At 39.3% G+C, this 23,462-nt stretch overlaps 1 protein-coding gene across 12 annotated transcripts in view; it reads left to right on the top strand.

The window, feature by feature from the left end:
• The window catches only part of plekha7b (pleckstrin homology domain containing, family A member 7b), a 99,497-nt gene that overhangs the window by 53,815 nt on the left and 22,220 nt on the right, over window positions 1-23,462 (top strand). For 7 of the 12 annotated variants that reach the window (XM_041782972.1, XM_041782982.1, XM_041782955.1 and 4 more), the window contains 8 exons: window positions 4,760-4,871; window positions 6,409-6,513; window positions 8,505-8,577; window positions 9,061-9,161; window positions 15,273-15,451; window positions 18,860-19,285; window positions 19,503-20,040; window positions 22,687-22,839. In XM_041782972.1, the coding sequence (XP_041638906.1) occupies window positions 4,760-4,871; window positions 6,409-6,513; window positions 8,505-8,577; window positions 9,061-9,161; window positions 15,273-15,451; window positions 18,860-19,285; window positions 19,503-20,040; window positions 22,687-22,839 (1,687 nt within the window). The remainder of the gene's footprint in view (window positions 1-4,759; window positions 4,872-6,408; window positions 6,514-8,504; window positions 8,578-9,060; window positions 9,162-15,272; window positions 15,452-18,859; window positions 19,286-19,502; window positions 20,041-22,686; window positions 22,840-23,462) is intronic. The other 5 variants (XM_041783005.1, XM_041783022.1, XM_041783014.1 and 2 more) reach the window with 3 other exon arrangements.

Here is a 23,462-nt window from a genome sequence, read left to right as displayed (position 1 = left end):
ATGAAAGAGAGATAAAGAACTTATCATACTATTATTTTACTGTAATTAAAAAACAAGAAAACCTAATTAACTTATATTGGACATCTGTTTTTGTTGCTGTTGTATTCGAACTGGTATCAATGTCATTTGACTTTAATAAGAATTGAAACTAAATGTAAAAATGTGGTATGTTGTCAACATGAGAACAAAGAAAGTTAGTTTAATACCATCTGCTTGTATCTACCTTGAGCCTTTCTGCGTTGCAGTAAACACACACACATTGTTTCCTGAATCTTTAGAATTGTTTGGACGCTCTTTTTACTTTACTGCTGCATTTGTGTTCCCCTCTCCCCCACCCCTCTTTTCCTAATGCTGCTGCAGAGTTTAGTAGAGTAAAAATGCTGCAGTCTTGGTATTGAATGTGTGCGACACAGGCGTGACCCCACAGCTCTGCAAATGTTACTTCTGTTCACTGTCACAGTGATGTTGTGGGATTCATTCTGCACATAATGATATCTGAATAGGAAGCTGGTTTCTTCCATGAACCACTGGCTCCATTTCAAGCATGGAGAACCTCAGTGTGTCCCCCTGAGACCCGTATCAAATTGGGGACAGAGCAGGAAAAAGAGCTTCAGGAGGCCCTTCCTCGTGGAGAGGTCGATCAGCCTGTGCTTTGCTGGCCTGAAGGCTTTGACTTTTTTTATGGATTACCACACTGTGATCAATTCGTCAGCTCTCCTCATGTACACCCACAGCCTGACAGGATTAAAAAATGTCAAATATGCCCTCATTTTCATCATCGCAAGAGGAGCAGGGAGAGATGGAGCTTATTGTATATCCCCCTTCTGCACTTCATAATGTGAAATATCGCTCCTCTCCACCACATGCCACAACAAATCTCCTGGGGAACTCTTCCAATGACAGAGGTGGTAAACAGTATGAAAGCTTCACATAAAACAGCATAGTCCCCTTGATACAACAGAATCATCCTGTAAAAAAGCATGGCTGCGGTCCAAGCTGTGAATGCAGATACTGTAAGTTTTGTTCCACTGTGGTCTCTCTCTCTTTTGCTCCCTTGTTCTACCAGCTTTTTGCTTTAGTCTCTGACATACATCTCTGGCTTATCTCCTTTTCCTTACCTTTGGTGTTGTGTGGTGCACAAAGCAGGAAAAAAACAGGGTTAGTTCAGCTTTTAACCCCTTTGCTGAACAGGAGGCAGTGGCAGAGCTGTAAAACAGACAGGTCACACAATGTCACCTTTTGTAAGCTCACTTCACTTCTTGACAGGGAGAGTTGCACGCAAGTTGCATTTCAATTGCCCTTGTAGACTATCTGCAGAACAGTTTGTTAGTACTGTAGAATTTTATCTAACGTAAATCTTCTGTGATGCCTTGTCTTGGGGAGGCCAAAACACAATAATGAAGGCCCATATCCCTCAATTTCCAGGCATCCAGACAAACAAAATAACAGAGAGGAAACCAAACTAACCTGTGAAATTAAAAAAAACAAAACAAACAAAAAAAAACCCTTAAGAAGTTCCTAGACAGTAGTGTGTTTTGCTTTGTATGTTTTAAGGGCAATTGTATCTGGTAAAGACTAGTTGACTACTGCAAAAAGTGCAATGACTACTGGAAAGTCAGGACACCTCAGTGAGACGGCAACCAGGGCAGACTTTGTTGGCAACCCAATCTGTGTCTTCTATGAAGAGGACTCTCAACAAGTGATGATTAACCAAATACACAGGGGTGCCTGAGAGGCAGACAAGGGCAATGGACAGAAGACAACAAACAACTAGTGTGCATATAAAAAAATTCTACAAGAACGAGAAAGGCCTAAAGAGCCACCATCCAAGGATGAGGTGCTTGGAAGGATCAGGAGCAGCACAACTCTAGGGTCTGGGGCAGAACTTGCTCACTCTCTCCTGTAGCCTGTGGGATCCAGTCAACCTGCACCATGCTGGATGGTTGCCTGTAGTCAGTGGACCGGTCAGGCTTGCAAGAGCTTCTCCTGCTTTGCACTTTATGGCACAATAGGCTTCAACTGCTGCTCAAGTCCTTGGATCAATCCTCCAGTTGAGAGACATCAGACTCTACTTAATGAGCCATAGCTGTACCCTATTTTCTAACTTAGTAATAAGCAATAAAATATGACATCAAAATTAAACAGTAAACACAGGTACAAAATTAACCCTTTAAAATTAGCCAGGACCAATTAATTTTTTTAGTCGTTTTATCCTGCATGATAGCAGGCTGAATCTGCAGCTGGACTGAAGCTTCTCAGAAAAAATAAAGGATGACTGTGATCCAGAATTGACTGGACCTTTGAGAGGCATAATTAAAGGTCATATGGTCAAACCTGCAGTTAATTCAGGAACACTCTCATCACACATTTAACCCTTTTTTTTTGCAAAGCATATACAGTTTTGCTTGGTGGAGAAAGCTCTGCCCAAAAGATGCCCACTGGGTTAGTCATGCAGCATGCTTTTTTTTTCAGGAAGCACATAGCTAGAAACCCCTCTATAGATAGATACCTTTATGACAATGTGTATTGATTACAATAGAATTTGTTCAAAAGCAATTAATCCATAGTAGCATGAATCTTAATATGAAGGTGCAACAAGCTTTCTGCTATGAAGGAGGAGGCTGGGGTGGGGGAGGATAAGCTTTGCCAGCAGCAGTAGCAGCATGGTGCATCGACACTGATGCAAGCAGGGATCATTGAGAAGAACGTCATATTTAAATACACCTCTGTGTTGAGAGAAGGAGCTGTGATTGGTTGTTTGAGCTGGGAGGTGATAATTGGGATCAGCTGGCCATTAGCTGATCATGGCTGGGTGTATGACTTCTTGCATAAACTAATCCTAAACTTCATTTTTTTCCACATACTCTTACAATAATCTGCAGACTGTTGATAAAAGCCAAATGATAAAAAAAATATAAAAAGAGATTTGACAAAACATTAAAAAGATAATTACCTTTTTGAGGAAAATATTGACATAAGCAGTGTAGATAAGTATAAAAAAGATTTGATTGTTAATGCCTGGTGGTTTGAAGATTTTAAAAGTGAGAATAAGCCTCTGTCCTATTTTCACCATATGAGTTAACTACAGTAATGCATTTCAACATCACCACTGTTAGGTCATGGAGGACTTGGTCTAAGTCCAGAAGTAGCAAGAGCATCACTGACACAAGATAGGTTAGATGTTATAGTTCACATACTATGTTTAAGGATAGTATGATGTTTCACCGGTGTCCTCGCAAAAAGAATAGGAAGCTCCATTAATTACAGAAAAATATGCTGTTTAATCTAAAATAAATAAATAAATAAGTAAATAAATTTCAATTGCAGATGTTCAGAGTATGGTATATGTGGTTCTGTCATCACAATTTCTTTAATTTTTAAACAGAGGGGTTAATATCTCTAGGTGGTTTCAGGTTGTTTGTTTTAATCCAAAAGTCTGCAACCTACAGAGAAGCTCTAGACTGGGATGTAACATGGGGTCTGCCATGGGGTCTGCCGTTATTTATGGAGGAAAATCAACATGAACTGCTGTTATTAACTGTTTTAACTCAATAACCAAGCATGTAGGACCAAAAAGCTATAAGAGCCTGAAAAGTCATCAGTGTTAATCTAGTACTCTACATGCACTGCCAGTATGCTCCAAACCTGTTATTTAACACCAGTGTTATCAAGTGAGATACATGGATATAGTTTTTCCCCTTAAAAGTATGAAATTTAAGTTGTCTGCAGTATGTTTAACATTTACATAATTACTGTCATTTTTTAAACCCCCTGTAAAAGCAAAACCATGTCAGATTAATTAATTGTGGACCATTCTATGTGAAGCCATGGTCCCTGGTGAATTGTGGTCATTAAAGCCTGGCTTTGTTGTCAAATTATTGTAAATTTCAGAAAAAAGACTCCTCATTTTAAGCAAGATATCTGCTGGGAGTTGTATGATGCAACTCTTTGAAAAGGCATGTTGTAACTGATGCTAAATATTTTATTCTTTTATCTTTTCCACTGACTTTATTGTATTAAATAGTTTATTCTTACTTGCTTTATTTATTCTTTTTCACTGAATTGTTTTGTCAGTTGCTGCAAACTTTATTTCACTTTACTTATACTGTAACAAATATTATTATCCAGATATGTGCTTAATTTATATAATATAGCAGTCCTATCAATGAGAGGGCATTATCAGTTGTTGCACTATGACTAGGCTTTGTTAAGGCTCCAAGAATCTTGTTTGAACATTAAAAAGTCTGTTTAAAGCAGTTTGTTGGAGGCATACCTGTCACAAACATGTATAGCCTTTGCTGCAATTGCTTTGTTTTGTGTTATTATCCTTAGCAATAGTCATGAGTAAATATGAGGTGAGACTCTTTCTTGGCAAAGTTGAATGATGGTTACTGTGTATAAGTATGCTCAGCCATATGGCTATAAAACACAGCTAAGGCTACTTTTTGTTTGTTTTGATGTATAAGATGTATGTTAACCAGATTTGTGCCCTGGACAGTGTGTGTATGTGTCAGACCAAGTGTCACTGACACAAAGATTACACTGTTAACACATCCAGTGCAGAGCCATTTGCTCTGACAGGTCGCATGGCGGTGTCAGGAAATAGTCATATCCTTTATATGTGAAAGCTCAGCACAGAGCTGAGCTGTTTCCCTCATGTCTCTGTAGTTTGTCAGATGAGACAAAGACTATCAGTATCCAATGCTTCTCATCCTCTCTGTATCACTGACCCTTTTCTACACTGTCATCTCTACTTTAGGTTAGAAGCCCGTATGTCAAAGTCAGCGGCCAATCAGAGATCTCCCAACATGGTCACCGAATCCTCCAAGGTAGTGACCTCAGCAGCAGTGGATGGCACCTCAGCACCAAAGGTAAGTGTTTCTTTTTTCTCTGAGCTATTTTTGTCAAGCATGTTTTTCTTGTATCATAAAGTTTTACTGCAGGGCTTTAATGTCTCTAGATGTTTTAGACTTCATGGGAAATTTCTTTCAGAGCTCTCCATGACAGCCAGTGCTCATGTTGATAAATTGGTTTCATCAAGTCTAGAGGGTGTTATCTCTCTGATTAATGGCCTGTGAGAGCACAAATTTAGACAATCTTTAAGAGTGTTTAAACTCAAATATACACCCTGTGGAACTGGACAGTCTTTGTTATAAACTAGTTTTTTTAGATGATGATGGAAATTTTGCTGCAAACGATAGATATTGGACACACACAGCTGTCACAGGACAGAAACATATCCTCTTCCTGTTTTTCTTTACATTTGTGTTAGGATCCCCACTGAGAATGAGATGCTGTATCACAAGGGGCTTTCTTTCTATACAATTCAAATACTAGAATGCTAACCTCAAAACCTCTAAATAATTGATTTTTTAAATGTGGATGCAAACATTACTCTGCTTTAAAGACAAGTATGAATAAGTTCTTCTATGTAAAACTGTGCCACAGTTATGATATTGAAGAATTGGTAATGTGATTTTCTAAGTAAAATTGCCAAACCTTTTCACTTGTGACCCCTAATTTGCATGCTAGCTGTCCTTTTTTATTCTCATCTTTTATTACACCAGATATTTCTTGTTTTCCAGACAAAAACAAGCAATATTAAAGTTGTTACCTTGGGCTTTGTACTCTGCAAAGGACATTTCTGACACACTGTTGATATTTTATAGATTAATCAAACTTTGACTGTCTGATTTGTTAGAAGTGACTCCGTCCTTTGTTTTTTTTTTTACTTGTCACTTTTATGACTGTGTGGAAAATTGGTACACACTTTAAATGAATGTCTTGTTTTCACCAACAACCCTAAGTGTTTTTGTAGAAAAGCCCATGAGAAGAATGACGAGAGTAAATCTTGCCTGAAATAACCTTTCCTAAAAATATACCTGGTTATAAATGAATCGCACATCCACAGAAATAGCCTGTTGGCATTTCCTCTTTGTACAAGGGGAAGTTAACGAAAGGACATTCCAGGAAAAAATACGACTCACTATTTTAAGATCTCCTTTCTTTTTATCTTGCTTGATGAACCCTACATCACTCTTAAAAAGGAATTCAAAACATGGGTAGGTAGAAGTAAAATACAGCTCTTTCACTTTACAAACTAATCATACTACATGCACTGGCTCCCACTGCTCCTCACTTAAATTGAAGTGAGAGCTGTTTGTTAGAGGGGCAGAGCACACAGTGTGCTCTACAGGAAAAGGGGGTGCTCTCTTTTTACCACACACACCAAAACATATGGACAAAATCAGCCCAACATGGCACACAAAAAAACATTTTTTAATCTTGATTATCTTGGCATTCATAATCTAGGGAAGCAAAAAGCTCGATTAAATGGGCTGCCAGCACTAAGGGTAGCCTTACAGTAAGGTTTGCTCAAAGTAAATGTTCTTTCTTTACTTTTTGCAGGGCTCCAGGGGCCCCAGTAAAGTACACAGTTTTGGCAAGAGGGATCATTCAATCAAAAGAAACCTTAACATCCCTGTGGTGGTGAGAGGCTGGCTCTATAAACAGGTGAGCAGGAGTGTTTCTGTTCTTCTTATGATTTATTTTGAACAGCATGTCATGTCACATTTTAGAACAAACAGTTCCTATACAAAGTATTCAAACCCTTGGATGTTTTACCCATTTCTTGATTTTGTAAACAAATCATAGTCAATATAATTTTTTTGACATTTTTCTTTACAAAACACCCCCTTAATATCAAAGTCAGAAAAGATCCCTGCAAAGGCATGTTAGTTAAAGAAAATATGTAATGTAAAATAAGCAACTGCATAAATATTCACCCCCTTCAAGTGAGTATTAAGTAAATGCACCTTTGGCTGCAATCATAGCACTGAGTCTGTGTGGATAGGTCTCAATCAGGCTTGAAGGTCTGGACACTGCAATTTCACTCCATTCGTCTTTGCAAAACTGCTCAAGCTCTGTCAGTTTTAAGGGGATTGGGTGTGAACAGCCCCTTTCAAGTCCAGTCACAAATCCTTTATTGGATTGAGGTCTGGGCTTATGACTTACTGACTTACTTACTGACTTGGGTACTCAAGAACATACACCTTGCTGTGTAAAAAACATTTCTTGTAGCTTTCACTGTATGCTTCAGGCCATTGCCTTGCTGGAAAATAAATCTTCTCCCAAGCCGTAGTTCTCTTGTCCTCCAAGATGTTCCTGTGTTTTGCAGCATTCATTTTATCCTCTACCTTTGCAAGTCTTCCAGGGCCAGTTGCTTGAGAAGCACCCCCACAGAGTGATGCTGCCACCACTGTGCTTAACAGTGGGGATAGTGTGTATGTGGTGGTGTGCTGTATCTGATGTCTGCCAAACATAGCATCTTGTCCGATGGCCATAATGCACTATTCCTGTCTCATGAAACCAAAGAACTTTCTTCCACTTGACAATGGAGTCTCCCACGTGCCTTTTGGTGAACTCTAGTCGAGGTTTAATCTGAGTTTTCTTCAACAGGGACTTTCTCTTTTCCTCCTCCCATAAAACTTTGACTGGTAAAGAACCTGGGCAACAGCTGTTGTATGCAGAGTCTCTCCAATCTCAGCTGCTGAAGACTGTAACTCCTTCAGAGTAGTCATAGGTGTCTTCTTGGAGGCCTCTCTCACTAGTCTCCTACTTGCACGGTCCTTCAGTTTTTGAGGAAGATCTGATATAGGCAGATTTACAGAGGTGCCATGTATCCATCTCCTGGTTTATACTTTTCAGTAATCTTTTGTCTTTATGGTGTAATGGTAGCCAGGGATACTGATTAAAATGGGACTGGGCATTCCAGACACAGGTGTCTTTGTACTACAATCACTTAAAGCACATTCACTGCACTCAGGTGATCCCAATTTCAATAATTGTGAAATGGCACCCCATTTTAAAGGGGAGGAATATTTATACAATTACTTATTTTACCTTCCATGTTTTTATTTAATTGACATAACTCTGTAGAAATCAGTTTTCACTTTGACATTAGAGAGTTTAAAAAAAAAAATGTCAAAAAGTCCAAATTATATTGACCATGATTGATTTATAGAATCAATAAAGGAGTAAAACGTCCAGGGGGTGAATACATTTTATAGGCACTGTATATTTCTGTAGTTATATTGTGCAAAATCATTATAAAGATATATACAATTGATATTACAGTTGATATGACAAGTGTCCTTGTGTAATAGAAGCTTCCTGAGCTGTTATACATTATAAAATTAATGTCTTTAAAATCCTTTTTGTGCTCTGTGTTTGATAGCACATGAGAAGTTTAAGTAAGACAAAAAGCAGCATTTGGGATGAGTTAGACGTGGAGCCAGCAGCTTCTCACAGAATCCTGCAAGAAAAAATATCTCAAGTGAAATTTAATTATTGTTTTAATGGAATGCACAAAACCCCCACCACCCAAAGCTCTCTGCAAACAAGTATCCCCAAAGTATTCTTTTAATTAAACTGTGAATTAAAATATGTTCCTAAGAAGAGGATTTATAAATACGTTGTCTGTTGCATTTCTCTTTCCCCTCCAGGACAGCTCAGGAATGCGACTGTGGAAAAGGAAGTGGTTTGTTTTGTCAGACTACTGCTTGTTTTACTATAAAGGTGAGTCTGTGGGAAGTGCACATGGCCACTCTTAATACTGTCAGAAACCAAAGTGTGCTTGATTGTTTTATCAGATATAAAAAGCTTTGATGATCTCAAAGGGAAGATAAATTTCTTGATTAATCACAGCCTATAATTAGATGTATGATGGATCCTGCTATCTCTTCCTCCCACTTCTCCTTCCTTATTAACTTGAGTGTTATATTATGGGATGTTATCTGTGCTTGTATTGCCAGAGCATCTTCTTCCTCTACTCCATTAATCACACTGAATAATAGATAAGCCACATGCCACCTCGTGCCACATGCTGCCACATGTCCTCGTCCAGACAAGTCATCCATGAATTATGCCCGAGTAATGTTCCTGCTGTTCATAAATCTGCAGCCACTCGTAAACATCATAAAAAGTATAGGCATGAATTAGAGTGTGTTGTTTTGGATTTCTTGATGAATTACTCTGTGTATTGTGTGTTTTTCTTCACAGACAGTCGAGAAGAGACGGTTCTTGGAAGTATCCCTCTTCCTAGTTATGTCATTGCACCAGTCGAGCCTGATGACCACATAAACCGAAAATACGCATTCAAGGTAACACGGAGGTGGCATTGACTCAAAACTGTAAAAGATGTTATCAACTCTGTGTGAAATCAGGAAAATTGTTCATTACCTACTATTTATTTTCTGAAAATAATCATTATTACATCATTTTTGTTGGTATTTCTTAACACCCTAGTTCCCCCTATCTCTGAGTTTTCCATTCACCTTTTGTTTTATCGATATTCAATGCAGCCAGTAATTGATTGTAAGGTCTTAATAATGAAATCTCTACTTGTTCACCAACAATATACTGTATGTCTGTTGGATAGAGCATCAAAAAATATATCAGTGGGATTGTAAATAAGAAGTTTAACTCCTTCTATAATCAAGACAAAAGCAGACTTTGTTAGTATACAGAACAGTACTCTGCTACTTAATAACTTCTGTGTTTGTGCAGATGTTTTCCTCTCAGTGGTAACCTCTTAATCACTGACCTTTTGTTGACCTTGTGCTTTTAGTTGATAGGACTGCTTAAGAAAAGAGAGAAGACAGGAAATGTAAGTGGATGACATGGTTGCAGGTGATGATTTAAAATAGCCCCAGTACTTAGAGGACTGTAACCTCTGTAAATGAGGTGACTGCCCTTACAACTGAGCTAAAGCTGCATCTTTTTGCCGACTTTTTTAAACACAAACCCAGTAATGGGAATTTACATGGTTGCTGTTGTACAACCCTTTATGTGCTCTGGTCAAGGATAATCCATTTATAATGGCATTTGTGTCCAAACTACTGGCACTGGAATTGGCCTGCAGCAAATTCTACAAATTCTCTTAACAAACATTTTGACCAGAGGAATTCATTGACATGCTTTTGGTCATGAAGAAAATGAGGCAAAAATGTTTATGGTGAACATACAGTACTGTGCAGAACTTCTAGGCATGTTTAGGCCAAAATTGAGGCTGGAGTTGGGTGTGTTATGGTGAGTAAGCCTGCCTTTGAGTGGAAAAGAAGATTGACACAACCCCGGTCGTGCCCTGATGTCCTTGCATATTACCAGGGGAATGGAGGAATAATCTGTTGAAAACATAAAGTCCACCCCTTTAGGGCGGAGTAAGGGGTGGATGTGGCAAGTAAGCATGGCCTAAGGTACCGTCCAGGTGGGCAGTAGGGTTGCCATGAGCCCCTGTTTGTGCTGTTGATGTCTCAAGGGCCCGAAAACTGCTGTTGGTTACTATGGGTAACAAAAGAGATGCCATTGAGCTTGACCTTGGCTGCCGAGCGACACACTTGTGCATGTCTAAAACATATGCACATGTCTGTGTCTGCAACTAAAATTATTATAACACCTCAGTTTATAATGCCCTGATGCATTAAGACAGAAGGATTAGAGGGGAAATAGCAGCATCAATGGCACTCATTTTCTCCACTGTCTGCTCCGTTTCAAGGTTTACAAAGCATATTGCACTTATCTTCTTTAAGCAGCATCACTCCTATTAAATATGTCAATCTCCTCTTGCTTGTAATCTTGAGCCATCAGTGTCTCCCCTCTCTACTGCATGGAGGGTTATTCCCTGAAACCTGATCAGCCACCCCATAACCCTTTAGTGTTTGGAAAAAAATTTAAAGCTCAAATGCAGGCAATCATCTTTTTTTTTTTTAAATATTCAGTGACTAAGCATCTTTTAACCTACACTGGATATTTTTGTAGACATTTAATACATTAAAGGTGAGGTACAGTACATTAAAGAGTCCCAGTGGCCCTCAGTGACAAAAGTTTGGACCTCCTGGCTTATGTGTTTCAGGTTTAGCAGATTTGTTCATGTTCTGGTTTTATTCATCCATTGTAAGAAGAGGCAGAAGGAATTTTTTCACAATGTTTGGGGTCTCCACTAGTACACTAGAGCAGCTACACTACAGCAGTCTTCAATGTTCAGTGTAGACTCCAGCAGGTTTGTTTCATTGAGATCTGAATGGCACATAACTTTCTACTTATACAGAACCTTGCAGAAGCAGCCAGCATATGGTAATAGTGCCATTTGTATTGACTGTGCGACACAACTTTTCCTCGCATGCAGCACAGTCTTTTCATTTTTCCTTCTGTGAAATCTGCCAGAGGACAGCAATGGGATTTTTTTTTGTAACAGTGAGGGTGTTAACATTTTCCAGCTCCTCCTTTGTGGAAACACAGAGCTTGTTGCAAAGAACAATAGTGCCTGAATGTTTGATGCACCACTGCAGCTTCGGGGCATTCTGTTGCAATCCTTTCAGCCCCTTTGTACTCTGGCTTTTGTTCATGGATTCTCTGTGTACCTATGTGTGCGTTGAGTGCACATCTGCGTGAATATGAACTGTGCTGATCTCCTGGGGTTTAAAGATCATGTTACATACAAAGGATTTGTATGATAATTGTGCTGCTGGGAATGTTAATTATGCATTCAGCCCATTCAGCGTCTCCTCCCACCACTTGCTAGGGAGTGAATGTAAGGTGAGGTGAAACAAGCTGCTGCCGCTGTTGCTGTACCACCCTGTATTTAAAGAGATCCCTATTCCCTTCAGCCCTCTCTGAGCCATCATGCATTAAAGAGCAGGTTTCATTACGAGTTTCCAAGGTGCTTTGGAAATTTGCAGTTACAGCTAAGCAAGCATGACAACAGCTTAGTAGATGTCAGGTGTTGTTGAACAAAGCGGATGTTTCAGACTGTTAGAGCTGCTGACGTGTAGCATGAAACGAAAATTACTTTTAAAATAACAATAGAGTAGAGATGGAGTGGATGATAAAACTCAGTTTCTGCTGGCTAAGTATTTCTCTAAAATATTAGTTTTTTTTTCCTTCCTGCAGTCGTCCAGTGATGTCCCAAATCAAAATCATGTATCAACTTTTGCTGCTGTCTCTCTTACTCATTCTTGGTTCTGTTCTGACTACCACACGTTCACAGCTGGAGCCATTTCTGCTCTTTCAGATTGAGTCAGCATTAATCGGCTGTAACTTCCTGTTTTCTTATTTTTGCTCATGTCACTGTGTTTCTCTCATTCCCTGTTGGTCAATTGCCTCCCATTGTGACCCGGTGTGTGTGCGCGGGCGGAGTGAGTACTGTTCTCTGCGGGCGACCGTCCTGAATCACACAGACTTCCTGTCTTGCATGAATAGGTATTTGATTTCACTCCAGACTCATCAGTGGAACGCCATCCTTGGCTCATTTTGTTTCGTGTCATGTCAGAAGCTGCTGAATGCACATTTCTGGAATGTGTATCAAGTTATATCAGTGCAGACATGACGGCAGTCATCTTCAGACAATGCCAGAGCACATAGGATTGCTTTTAACTTAAAGTTTTGCTTTGAATGCTATTCAAGGAGAAAATCTAAGTTTTTATTTCTGGAGCACAATGCAGACGAAAATAGTCTTTACAGCGACACGGTCCTTTTTTATTTTGCACTGTGATCAGCTGATTGGATTTGAGATGAAACAGGAAAACTGCTCAATATGCACAGGGTACAGAACTTTTCTTCAACTCTTCCATGTCTTGTTTGATTGAAAGCAGTTGTTCTTAACTGATCTAACATCAGGACTCCTCACCACCTCCATCATGGAAAGTTGCTACCTGCATTTTTAAACTTTTCCACTTCTTAACTGAACTTAATGAAAAATGTTGCAGCTTGGGCCTGGTATGTATCTCAACAAAGAGACAGGGCAAAGAAATATGCTCATACAGAAGCCCTGGTAGTGCTAGAGATCTGAGAAATGAACATAGAGTTGCATCTCAAAAATTAGAATATCACATAAAAGTCCTTTTTTCAGAAAGTTCCATATATTCTAGATTTATCTCATACAAAGTAAAATATTTCAAGACTTTTATTTTTATCTTAGCGACTATGGCTTACAGCTCACGAAAATCAAAAATACCATATCTCAAAAAATTAGAATATTGTGTAAAAGTCCAATTTGAAAAGATTTCCTGAGCCTTAATTTTTACATTCTCATTCAGTACACACAACTGCAATCATGGGGAAGACTGCTGACTCAGCAAATGTCCAGACGAAAAATCAGTGTCCCTTCACAAAGAGTGTAAGCCACAGATGGTCACTGCTGAAAAGGCAGGCTGTTCTTGGAGGGGGTGTTAAAGCAAATCCATGTAAAGGTGACTGCAAGAGAAAAATTGGGTAAAAAAAGGTGCACAAGCAACAGTGAGTGCAATTACTGAGTGCATAAATGGCAGAATTTTCCAAAAGGTCAACATTTCTGTGTTAGAAATCCTTTTTTGGAATGATGTTTTGTGATATACTAATAGGTTAAGATGGTGGATCAGAAGCATCATAACTTAAACTAAAAGAGCCTTGAAATATCTCACTCTGTAATAATAAATGTAGGATATATTGAAGTTTTACTTTAGTTAAATCACTGCAAAAAATGAACTTTCTCATGATATTAAATTTTTTTGAGATGCACTTGTTTTATAACAGGGAGAGTAGTGTTTTCATTTGGAGACAAATAAAACAAGATCTTGAGAAAACAACTGAAATGTACTTCTTGTCACTGAAAAATGAAGTAAAATAAAATTTAGGGATGTATGTCTGCTGAGGGCTTCCATTTGGGTCTTATCCCCAGTGTTGAGAACCACTGGTTTAAAGGATAATAAACAAGGCTGCATTACTTACACTATTTACCTACTATTACTTTTCAGAAATCAAAGTGAAAGCCAGTGCTTTAACTTTAAAGTCATTGTGTCATTTCAAATCCAACATGACAAAACATTTGTGTACTGCTCAGATACTTTTAAGGCTAATTTAATTGTAAAAGGCATGGTCAGTGAGCAGAGCATGACTGAAGTTCCCATGGTAACTCATTTGATTGTACATAATTGCTCAGTGGCTCTGGTATTTGTCTAGTCAAGCTTCATATCACTTATCACATTCTCATCATCATTGTACAGATAGGACAACAGAGTCTGAGAAATTCTTTCCCATGCTCCTCTCCTCTCCGATTTCATTGCATTTTTGTGGATGTTTGTTGCCATCAGCAATTTCCCCCGACATACTTGTTTTGACTGAGAAAATTCACATAAACTTTTGATCCTTTTTCTTATGTCTTTGTTGAGCAGGTCTGTTGTCTGGTTGACTCTGGAGTGTTTGGCTTCTCGCGTACAATTAAAACTTAATGTATGTTGAAATGATTGGCTTGTAAGGGTCTTAAAATTGTACTTTGACCCATAAAATCCTAAGCTTACGACTAAAAACATTTAAAGGAGGTTTAAAACCAACTTTGAACAAGATTAGAAATTACAACGATGGTTACCTGTGGTGACTTTTTTATTTATGTACTCACACAAAGGGCATAACTCCCACCTTTTCACCAAAATTAACTAAATGTTTTTTTCATTGTACTTAACTTGCAGATTAATTCACAAGGAATGCAAATGAAGGAGGGTCCTTTCCTGTCATTCTCTGGATATAGTTTGGATATAAATATGCACTTTCCCCTTTGTTAATGCAAAATACTGTGCAGCTGGACTCCATAATATCCTTTTATTCAGGATGTCTATAACAGAGTTATGCACTGGTTTATATATACATATATAAAGAAACAGCATCTTGCATAAAACATTGTTGAGTGATAAAATAGACTAACCATTTCCAAGTAATTCTTTGCACTTAGAAGGTGTATGTTGTGAATAAATGCAACATATTTCAGCAGGGGAAGAGCACAGAGACAGAAAAACAAACAAAATAAAGCTGTATTTCTGAATCAAAATTGGATTTTCCAGAGCAAGTTGGTGACAAATGCCCATTATTGCCTATTTGTTGCTCCTATTTTGTTGTTTGCTGCAGTTGCTCTCCCTCTATCTGCTAATGACAAATTTATTTTTGCTGAAGCTGTTTTTCCCCAAAGCTGCATATATAACCTAAAGTATGCTTTATCAATGGCTAGAAACAGCACAATGTTCACATTATTTTTGCTGCAGGACTATCCTTCCCCCTCTTCTGTTTTTCAATCAAATGTTGCTGTAAACTTTGTCCTCACAGCGCTGACAGCTGTCAGACTGAGTGAACAAGAAAGCAAAGTTTTCCATTCATCAGCCTCTTTGGCAGCTTTTTCCTGTCCTATAGGAGAAGTTTTTTTATATCTGTCCTCTCTCTCTCTTCCTCTTTATCTCTCTCTTTGATAGGCGACCCATACGGGAATGCGCTCCTACATTTACAATAAGAACTCTGTGATTGGCTCACAGGCAGAACACTGCGGGATGCGGACATATTTCTTCAGTGCGGACACACAGGAGGACATGAATGGCTGGATCCGGGCCATGAACCAGGCTGCACTGATGCAGCAGAGTCACACTATAAAGAGGTTGGTCTCGCTCTATAGAGTAAGATTCACTTCTCTTATAGGTTTAACTTCTGCTCAGACCAGCATCTGGTCTGCTATTAAGCAGCCGTCTCTTTGAACCGGATATGTCTGAAATAACATCTCTGAAAGAACAAAGGTGTTATAGATTAAAATAATTGTTTTAATCATCTGTTTCGGAGGAGCATTACATGTAAAGATTCAAGCATATCAACTACAGTGTTGGATTGCTGAGTATACATGGTTAACACCAATTTTACTCCTAAAAGTTGCTCTGTTTTTCTTTCCTGCAGTGCTGTAGGTCCAATCCTGTCTGTCTGTTCAGGGGCATTGAGATGTTTGCAGTCTGTGTGTTCAAGTGTCTGTATTGACATCTGGGTGTTGTATTCATAAGGTTTTTTTGCAGCCAGTTGATAGTGAACACAGACCACACAGAAGAGACTGTTGCAGTTTTTACAAAAAGACCAAAATTATAAGTTCTCTCTGTTATAGTAACAATGGCTGGCAGAGATTGCTGCAGTACTGTCTGTGATTACTGTAACAGGGCTTTATGTTTACTTTTTTTGCCCCTCAGCACTGGTACTACATACAGTGCCTATAAAAAGTATTTAACCCCTTGGATGTTTTACCCTTTTAATCATTATATAAATAAGTCATGGTCAATAAAATTTGGCTTTTTTTAAAATAAATATTCTCATTCTTTACAGTGGCTGACTTGATTCAACAGCGGTCCAGCCACTTGGTTCTAGTAGTCTCACAGTAAGTGGAATAGGGATCACCTGAGTGCAGTGAATGTGTCTCAAGTGACTGTAGTATAAAGACACCTGTGTCTGGAGGTTCAAGTCACTGGTTAATCAGTATTCTTGGCTACCATTACACCATGAAGACAAAAGAACACTCCAAGAAACTCAGTGAAAAGGTTACTGAAAAGTATGAGTCAGGGGATAGATCCAAAACATTTACAAGGCACTGAACAGTCCCTAGAGTTAAGTTAAATTCATCATCGTGACATGGAAAGAGATGGCAAAAATTAGTGAAAAGGTAAAACATCCAAGGGGACGAATACTTTTCATAGGCACTGTAGGTTGAATATCTTGTACAAGACAAAAACTTGTTAACCTTGCAAAACAGATGGATACGCCTGTTTCTTTGTTTCTCACTGGCAAATCTATCTTGCAAAGCTCCCATCTGAAACGTTTGGGCCCGGTTAGAAAGTGACAGGACCAATCAGTGGTGAGGGGCAGTGCTTTCAGGCGCAGCGGAGTCGTGAGCAGCAACAGGAGGCCGGTGCAATTATGGCGGAAGAGCTTTGCGTTGATGCTGCTAAAGCGCCAGTTTTATCAAAACTTGAAACTTGAAAAAGAAGAACAAAGAACAGCAGTGAGTTGTTTTCTTTTCAAAAATGACAAAGCTGTGTACTGACATGTCTATAGTTGCCATAGTTCGTTATTCCTTGGTAGCTGCGCACGCGCACCTCGGACGCGGCTACATCATGTGTTTTCCAAATGGATGTGTGAAACACATCCATCTGGTGTGTCAGGTTAAAGACTTGTAGCATGATGTAGAAAAAATCTGTTGTCTCTAAAACCAACCACAGGTAGTACAGTTTATCATTTAATCTGGATGCGACTGGAATGCCCCATTTTGCCATAAGGAACATATATATTATACGCAGATGCACATTGGCTCATTGATGATAAAATGTACAATATTAATGAAGTAATTTTGCATCTTTTTGAAAATCAACCTTTATGAGAAGTTCCTACAGAGGCTGAATTCTTCCCCTATTTTTTTCTAATTAGTCCCCCCTCTATCTGAATGCTCCATTATCGTACCCACTGTAACCTGTGATGACCAAATATGTAACATCATATAAAGGCGGTCTTAGAAATATTCAGTATTTGAGAAAGCAGTCCTCTTGAACATGATGACTACAAGTATCATGTATGCCTGGAGCCAGCCCTGTCTGTAGCAGCTGTAGGTGATGGGATAGCCATTGTACAGCAGATGCAGAGAGTTGAACAAGATGGGAGGGAATGACATTCAGCTCCTAATTAAAATGCACTGGAAAACATCATTTAAAGTTTAAAGATTATGTCTGAGTCGACCCTGAAGTCTTTAAGGGGCAGGTAAAAGTCAAGTCTTAATTCATTCTTACGTGTGACTTTTGAGTATGGCAAAGCCAAAGTCTCAAACTGAAGACCCCATCTTCATGTACAGTAGCCATGTGGTATTGATTGATTTGGTGTGATGAGATTCCTTGAAGAATGTGTACATACAACATACAGCCCAATGGCTTGTTTATTAAAATCACAGACCATACTTAGTCACATAGACTGAGTTGCAGAGTTTGAATGTTCTATGCAATTATGCCACCTAGAGGCCAGTGTAGGTCAGTAGTGTTAGTGTCTCTACTTGAGAAGAAAAAAAATGCTTAGCACCAATAAGTAATAATTTTTCGGTCTGAATTTTGTTTTCCCAGCCACTTAAATGCCAAGAGGAGTAAAATAAGCACCTCAGTCAGGTGAAATCAGCCTTTTTGTTAGTGTCTCTACTTAAATATTTCAACATTTATTTCCTAAGAAATGAATCACATTTATGTGTAAACCATTTAGAAAACTGGATACATTTTCACCTGATGCAATGAAAGTCCCCTTTCATTGCATTATCTGTATCTGTCTGACTTTATTTGAACCTTTTCTGTTGTGTTTACCACAACAATATTACAAATAAAAGTTGTCATTCAGTGTGTTTCCTGAGGATCAAAATGTAAAAAAATATAATAATTAAAATCAGATTTTTTAACCTGAGTTATAATGTTAAAATTATGAATTTAAATTGAAAATATAATGACATTCAAGTATTATCACTTGAACTCACTGAGCAGAGCAGCTTCTATGTGAAGATAAAGGAGCTGTCATTTGTCCTTTGTTCTTTACCGTGCCCTCTGGTGTGTTTCTTCTCAAATAGAAAAAAAAAAAAGGGAAATGAATGATGGTAAGTAATTGAGTAACTGCCTATATTCACCGATCTTTCCTGTGAGAAACTCAGTGATAAATGACACTGTATATTTTAAGTGCCTCAGTATGATTCTGCCTTTTGTTGGGGGGGTTCCACTTACGGTTAATTTGAGTATCCATTGTTATGCATTTTATCTACTGCTTGATGTTGTGTTGTCCTCGCTTTCAAAATTGCTGCACTCCATCATAATATTCAGAGAGAAGGGGAAGTAGTTTGACAGTTAAATTACTGTACAAGTGTAGCTTTGTGTAACCCTTAAAAAATTGAGTGCTGACTCAGTAACTCTGTATTGCATGCTCTCTTTGATTTACAAGAAAGATTTATCACATTGTTATTGGCAGAAATAATTTTGATGACACATTGATGATCCCATATGTCTTTTTTTAACAGAGAGATGGAGAAGCCAAAGAAGACAGTGCAGCACATCCCTCAGACCAACCACTTCCACATTAACCAGCACTCGTCTCAGTCAGAAAGCCATTGCAGAACAGACAGAGAGGATCCCCGGGATAATGGCATCCACCCGTCTAATGGAGATGGAGCGAGGTATGGATCAGACATCCAGGGGAGGCCCGGCCATTCAGCCCCAGATGAGAAAGGAGAAAGACTCTCTCCAGACTCTCTGGATGGTACCGCTCACAAGAATGGACAGCAGACTGTGATCCAGGTGGCTCTGCCCCCTGAACAAAATGGAAATCTGGTCTATCAGAGGGGCTTTGTTTCACGGAAAGACTCTGAGAAACACGTGCAGAGGAAGAATACACTGGCACAGGTGGAGCAGTGGGTCAAAGTTCAGAAAGGGGACCCACCAAAGAGGTCAGTTTATTAAAACACAGTGTGAATCCACCAACAGCAGCATATTTATGTGAGGTTTTGTGTAAATGCTTCCCTCTAGTGGACAACACTGTATACTGAAACTGCTCAATAGTTCTATTTTATTTACTTTCACTTTACTCTAAGAAAGGATTGTGGATAAGTAATTTCAAATAGTTACAAATCCACTAAAATTCTTCCATGTATTTCTCTGCCTCAGTGCTCCCTCTGTTGAGTTTAACCTCCCTCGGCGGACTCCTCCTTTAAAGCCCAAAGCCAGCACAGCAGACATCACTTATCATTCATTGCCAAAGTCTCCCCATCTCCCATCTGGAAACAACTCACCTCCAGCACCAGTCAACCTGCCCAGTGACTACAAGTACGCCCATGACCGACTCAGCCACTTCCGCATGTCCACTGATGAGCGTATGGCCACCAAGGAGGGGATGGTGTGGCAGCTGTACGAGTGGCAGCAACGGCAGCAATTCCGCCATGGCAGCCCCACTGCTCCTATCTACACCGGTCCGAACTTCACAGACTCTTCCTCTTTCAGAGTGACTGTGGAGATGCCTCGCTCCATCTCTGTTCCCCCCTCCCCATGTGAAGTCCCACCATCACTCCCTTCCTTCAAACCCCTGTCCCCTCGCAGGCCACACACTCCCTCAGACAGACGCACAGTCAGGCCGCTGGACGAAGTGTTAACCACAGACAGCACGAGATCAAGCTCCCCTGGCCATATATGCGCCCAACTCTCTCAGGTAGGAAACATATGGAGCTGTATATGCTGTATTTTAAGTAGGACTATCAGCATCAATGCATTTGTCAGGATTAATTAAGGTATATAATTAGTGAATTCATTTGGGATTAAACTCATGTGTTAGTGTCCTGTTCAGCACACTTGATCCACAGCAACATCTCCCTGCAGCCACAGTGATGTAAAACAAGTACACCACTGCTCCCTAATGTCTCCATTGACTTTAATAAACTCACAGCTCAGGGGACTAGTCAAGTCATCTGCACCTTGTGCACCTGTTCCCTTTTATGCTTTTCAGTTCATAACAAGTTCTTTTTTTTTCCATGGTTAAGTGAATGCCATAATATTAAATCTATACAAACTTCTTTATTCTGCAATTATTTTTCTTAATTAATAAGGTTTGTATTCCAAACAGGAAATAAATAACTCTTACCTACAATTTCTACATATACTGCGATCTGCCGGCAGCACAGAGCAAATCGTTCCATCTCTAGTCATTTGGAATGGTTCCACTGCCAGATCTAGTCCAGTTCTGGCACGTTCCTAAAGCTGCACTTGGCTCCGCTTCATTGGAAGTCCGCTGCATGACTATTTTCGGTGTTGGCCGCCGCTAAACTGCATCAGACATAGAGCAGCTCGATCCAAACAGCCTGTAAAACATGCAAAGTATCCAGTCAACTTCAAAATACAGCACAATGCACAGACTCCGGATTGTAAACCATCACTATATCAAAATCACGTCTCATCCTGCAGCACAGGCAAAAGGTCATCGGTAGGTCAGTGGGCCACAAAGCTACTATGGTGCCATTGATGAGTAAAAGTTTACTTTTGAGTTAAAAAGACACTGAATTTTACATGAAACTACAGATTCTTTGTAGCAAATGATAACCTACTAACTTTATATTGTACTCAGCCATGGCGGAAGCAATAAAATCATGGAATCATGTCAAAACGAAACATAATTCCCAGTTGACATACTATTCCTGTGTGAACTCGTAGTTCTCCCTTGATCTCTGCCTTCTTGTCTCAAGCTGATCAAGGCTGCACAGTGCAGTAGACACGCTTTCAGTGTGCATGTTTACTCGCCTTCAGTCAGAGCAAAATTGTGGTGCTGCAGAGCGCAATAGTTTGGCAGACCTCACAAGAGCTGTCTCCGTACAAATAATTCACCAGAAACTTTAAAAGCCCTAAACAATGCTACACGATATGCAATACAATACGACACGTTAGGATACGATGCGATACACTTTATTGCTCCTTGGGGAAAATTGCCCTGGCCCTAAAGTGCTGCACACATTTTGCTGCATCCAGTTTTATTAAATAATTAAAAACAATAAACAACAATTCACATGTTATCCACTAGAGAATCAGATGTACTTTTAGATGTTAAGACTCTGATCCTATAGGCTCAAGCTTTGTGCAATACACAGTATGTACCATAAGCAGTCATAGAACGTTTACAATCAAGATACTGTTTCAGTTAGTGATTTTTTTTTTTTAAGTAAATTCCTTTGGCATTTCATGTCAGCAGAGATCATTAAGCTGTAATAATTATGTACTATAGTCTTGGTCAGCAAAGTCTAGACTTAATAAATGCATATTATAATTAAGTTTTAGTGACAGGAGAGAGCTTTGGATATTGTTTAACTATCACTGATAACCCTGGGGCTGCTTTTTCTGTTTATGTTTAAACTTGTCCTTTATTCAGTTTCTCCAGGACTTCAATTCTTTATCATCATAAACCAAAAATCTTTTTTTCCCTGTTTGTTGGACAAAATGTGCAATGTTAATATCTTATTTAAGCTCGGGGAAATTGAAAAAGGGGCTTTTTTTTTAGCTATTTCTACACTTGACTAACTAAATTATTCATACATTTATTCATGGAGAAAATACTTGCCTGGATATTATAAATTTGGCATTACTTTGCTGTCGCACTCACATTACGACTGATCAGAGGGAATATTTGTGGTTGTGTAGTGCAGGGGTTCCCAAGCATTTCAACCTGTGACCCCCAAAATAACAGTGCCAAAGACCCACCCCATCCCTGGAGATGGTAAAAGAGTACGATGTTTCTCAAAGCTTCATGTACAAATTTACATTTTAGGGTGTCTTGTACACATAACTTATATTTATGCACAAATTTAACTATTAACACAGTATTTATTTCAAATTGAACACAATAGAACGTCTCTTTTACTCTAAGTCCCACCTCAATAGACTCGTAGCTTGTGAAGGGTGTACCCTACTTTTAGAAATGTTAGCTATGATAGGTCATCCTGTAGAGGATAAAAAAATGAATGAAAGTCCCACCCTCTGATGGATATATATGCTGCTATTGCACAGTTGTTGGTGCCTGTACTCTGTAATACAGAAACAGAATGACACAAGCCTGTCAGTGTCATGAGGTTAAGTAGACGGTTCACACGCAGCGAGCCAAAGACAAAGGTCCCATTCTCACGGCTGCTTTGCACAGTGGATGTGAGGTTTTTATTGATGTCAACTCAAGGGATGTCGTTAGCTCACAAGGACACCATGGGAAGATTAACATGTAGAGTATGAGAAGGCTCTGACTTCTCAGCACACACAAGTTTTTATCCTCATGTGAATCACTCACAAATTCACACAGTCCACACCCTGGCATGCTCCACAGGTGGTGTCACTATGTGTGAGTGAGAGCTTGCTTCTACGACGTTCCCCAAACCATCGCAGCGCTCAGACAACACCAACACTGCCACAGGAGACAGAGCGAGGGCCCGTCCTGCCATCCACACCCTGCGCTGTCTGCCAACCACACCCTCCACATGTGAAAAAGTCTCTCTCACCACAATCACCAACACACAAGCTTCATAACCAACACTTAGAACTCACACAAGTTAACAAAGTGTTGCTGCTGCTCTGTTTCCCCCATGTCAAGACACTAATTATAATCATACAGACAGACTCACAATTATAGAAAAGCATTTCAAGGAGATACAATTCAAACAGAAGGGAGGCACAGTGACTGTTCATGAGAGGGCTGTTTATGGGAACTAAAGCAAGACTGCAGTGAACTTAGTTTTGGTGCACCCAGCATCTTTAAGGCTCTCTCTGACTGGAGCGTGCTTAAGTAATAGCGATGTGTATACCTCTGTGGAATATCATTAAGAAGTATGTTTTATTAGCAGCTAATCCAATTTGCCCAGGGCTCCTCAACACCCTATAAACATCTCCACTCTATCTCAAACATCAGCAGCGGTCTCTTTCTTCTCATCTCACATTTAAATAAAAAACCTATTATACAGCAAAAAAATAGTGGCATGGGAATCTCAGAGGGAATGGCTTACAGTGCTTCTCTTGCTGGTAGCAAACAAATGTTATTTTAAGAAAGCAGGTTCAGTATAATTTATGTGTAGTTAATTAAATCTCTTGTTGTTTGTGTCCTTTTAA

Source organism: Cheilinus undulatus, linkage group 1 (genome assembly GCF_018320785.1).
Source record: "Cheilinus undulatus linkage group 1, ASM1832078v1, whole genome shotgun sequence".
In the NCBI taxonomy this organism is placed as follows: Eukaryota; Metazoa; Chordata; class Actinopteri; order Labriformes; family Labridae; genus Cheilinus; species Cheilinus undulatus.
This window is presented reverse-complemented; position numbering and strand designations above follow the sequence as displayed.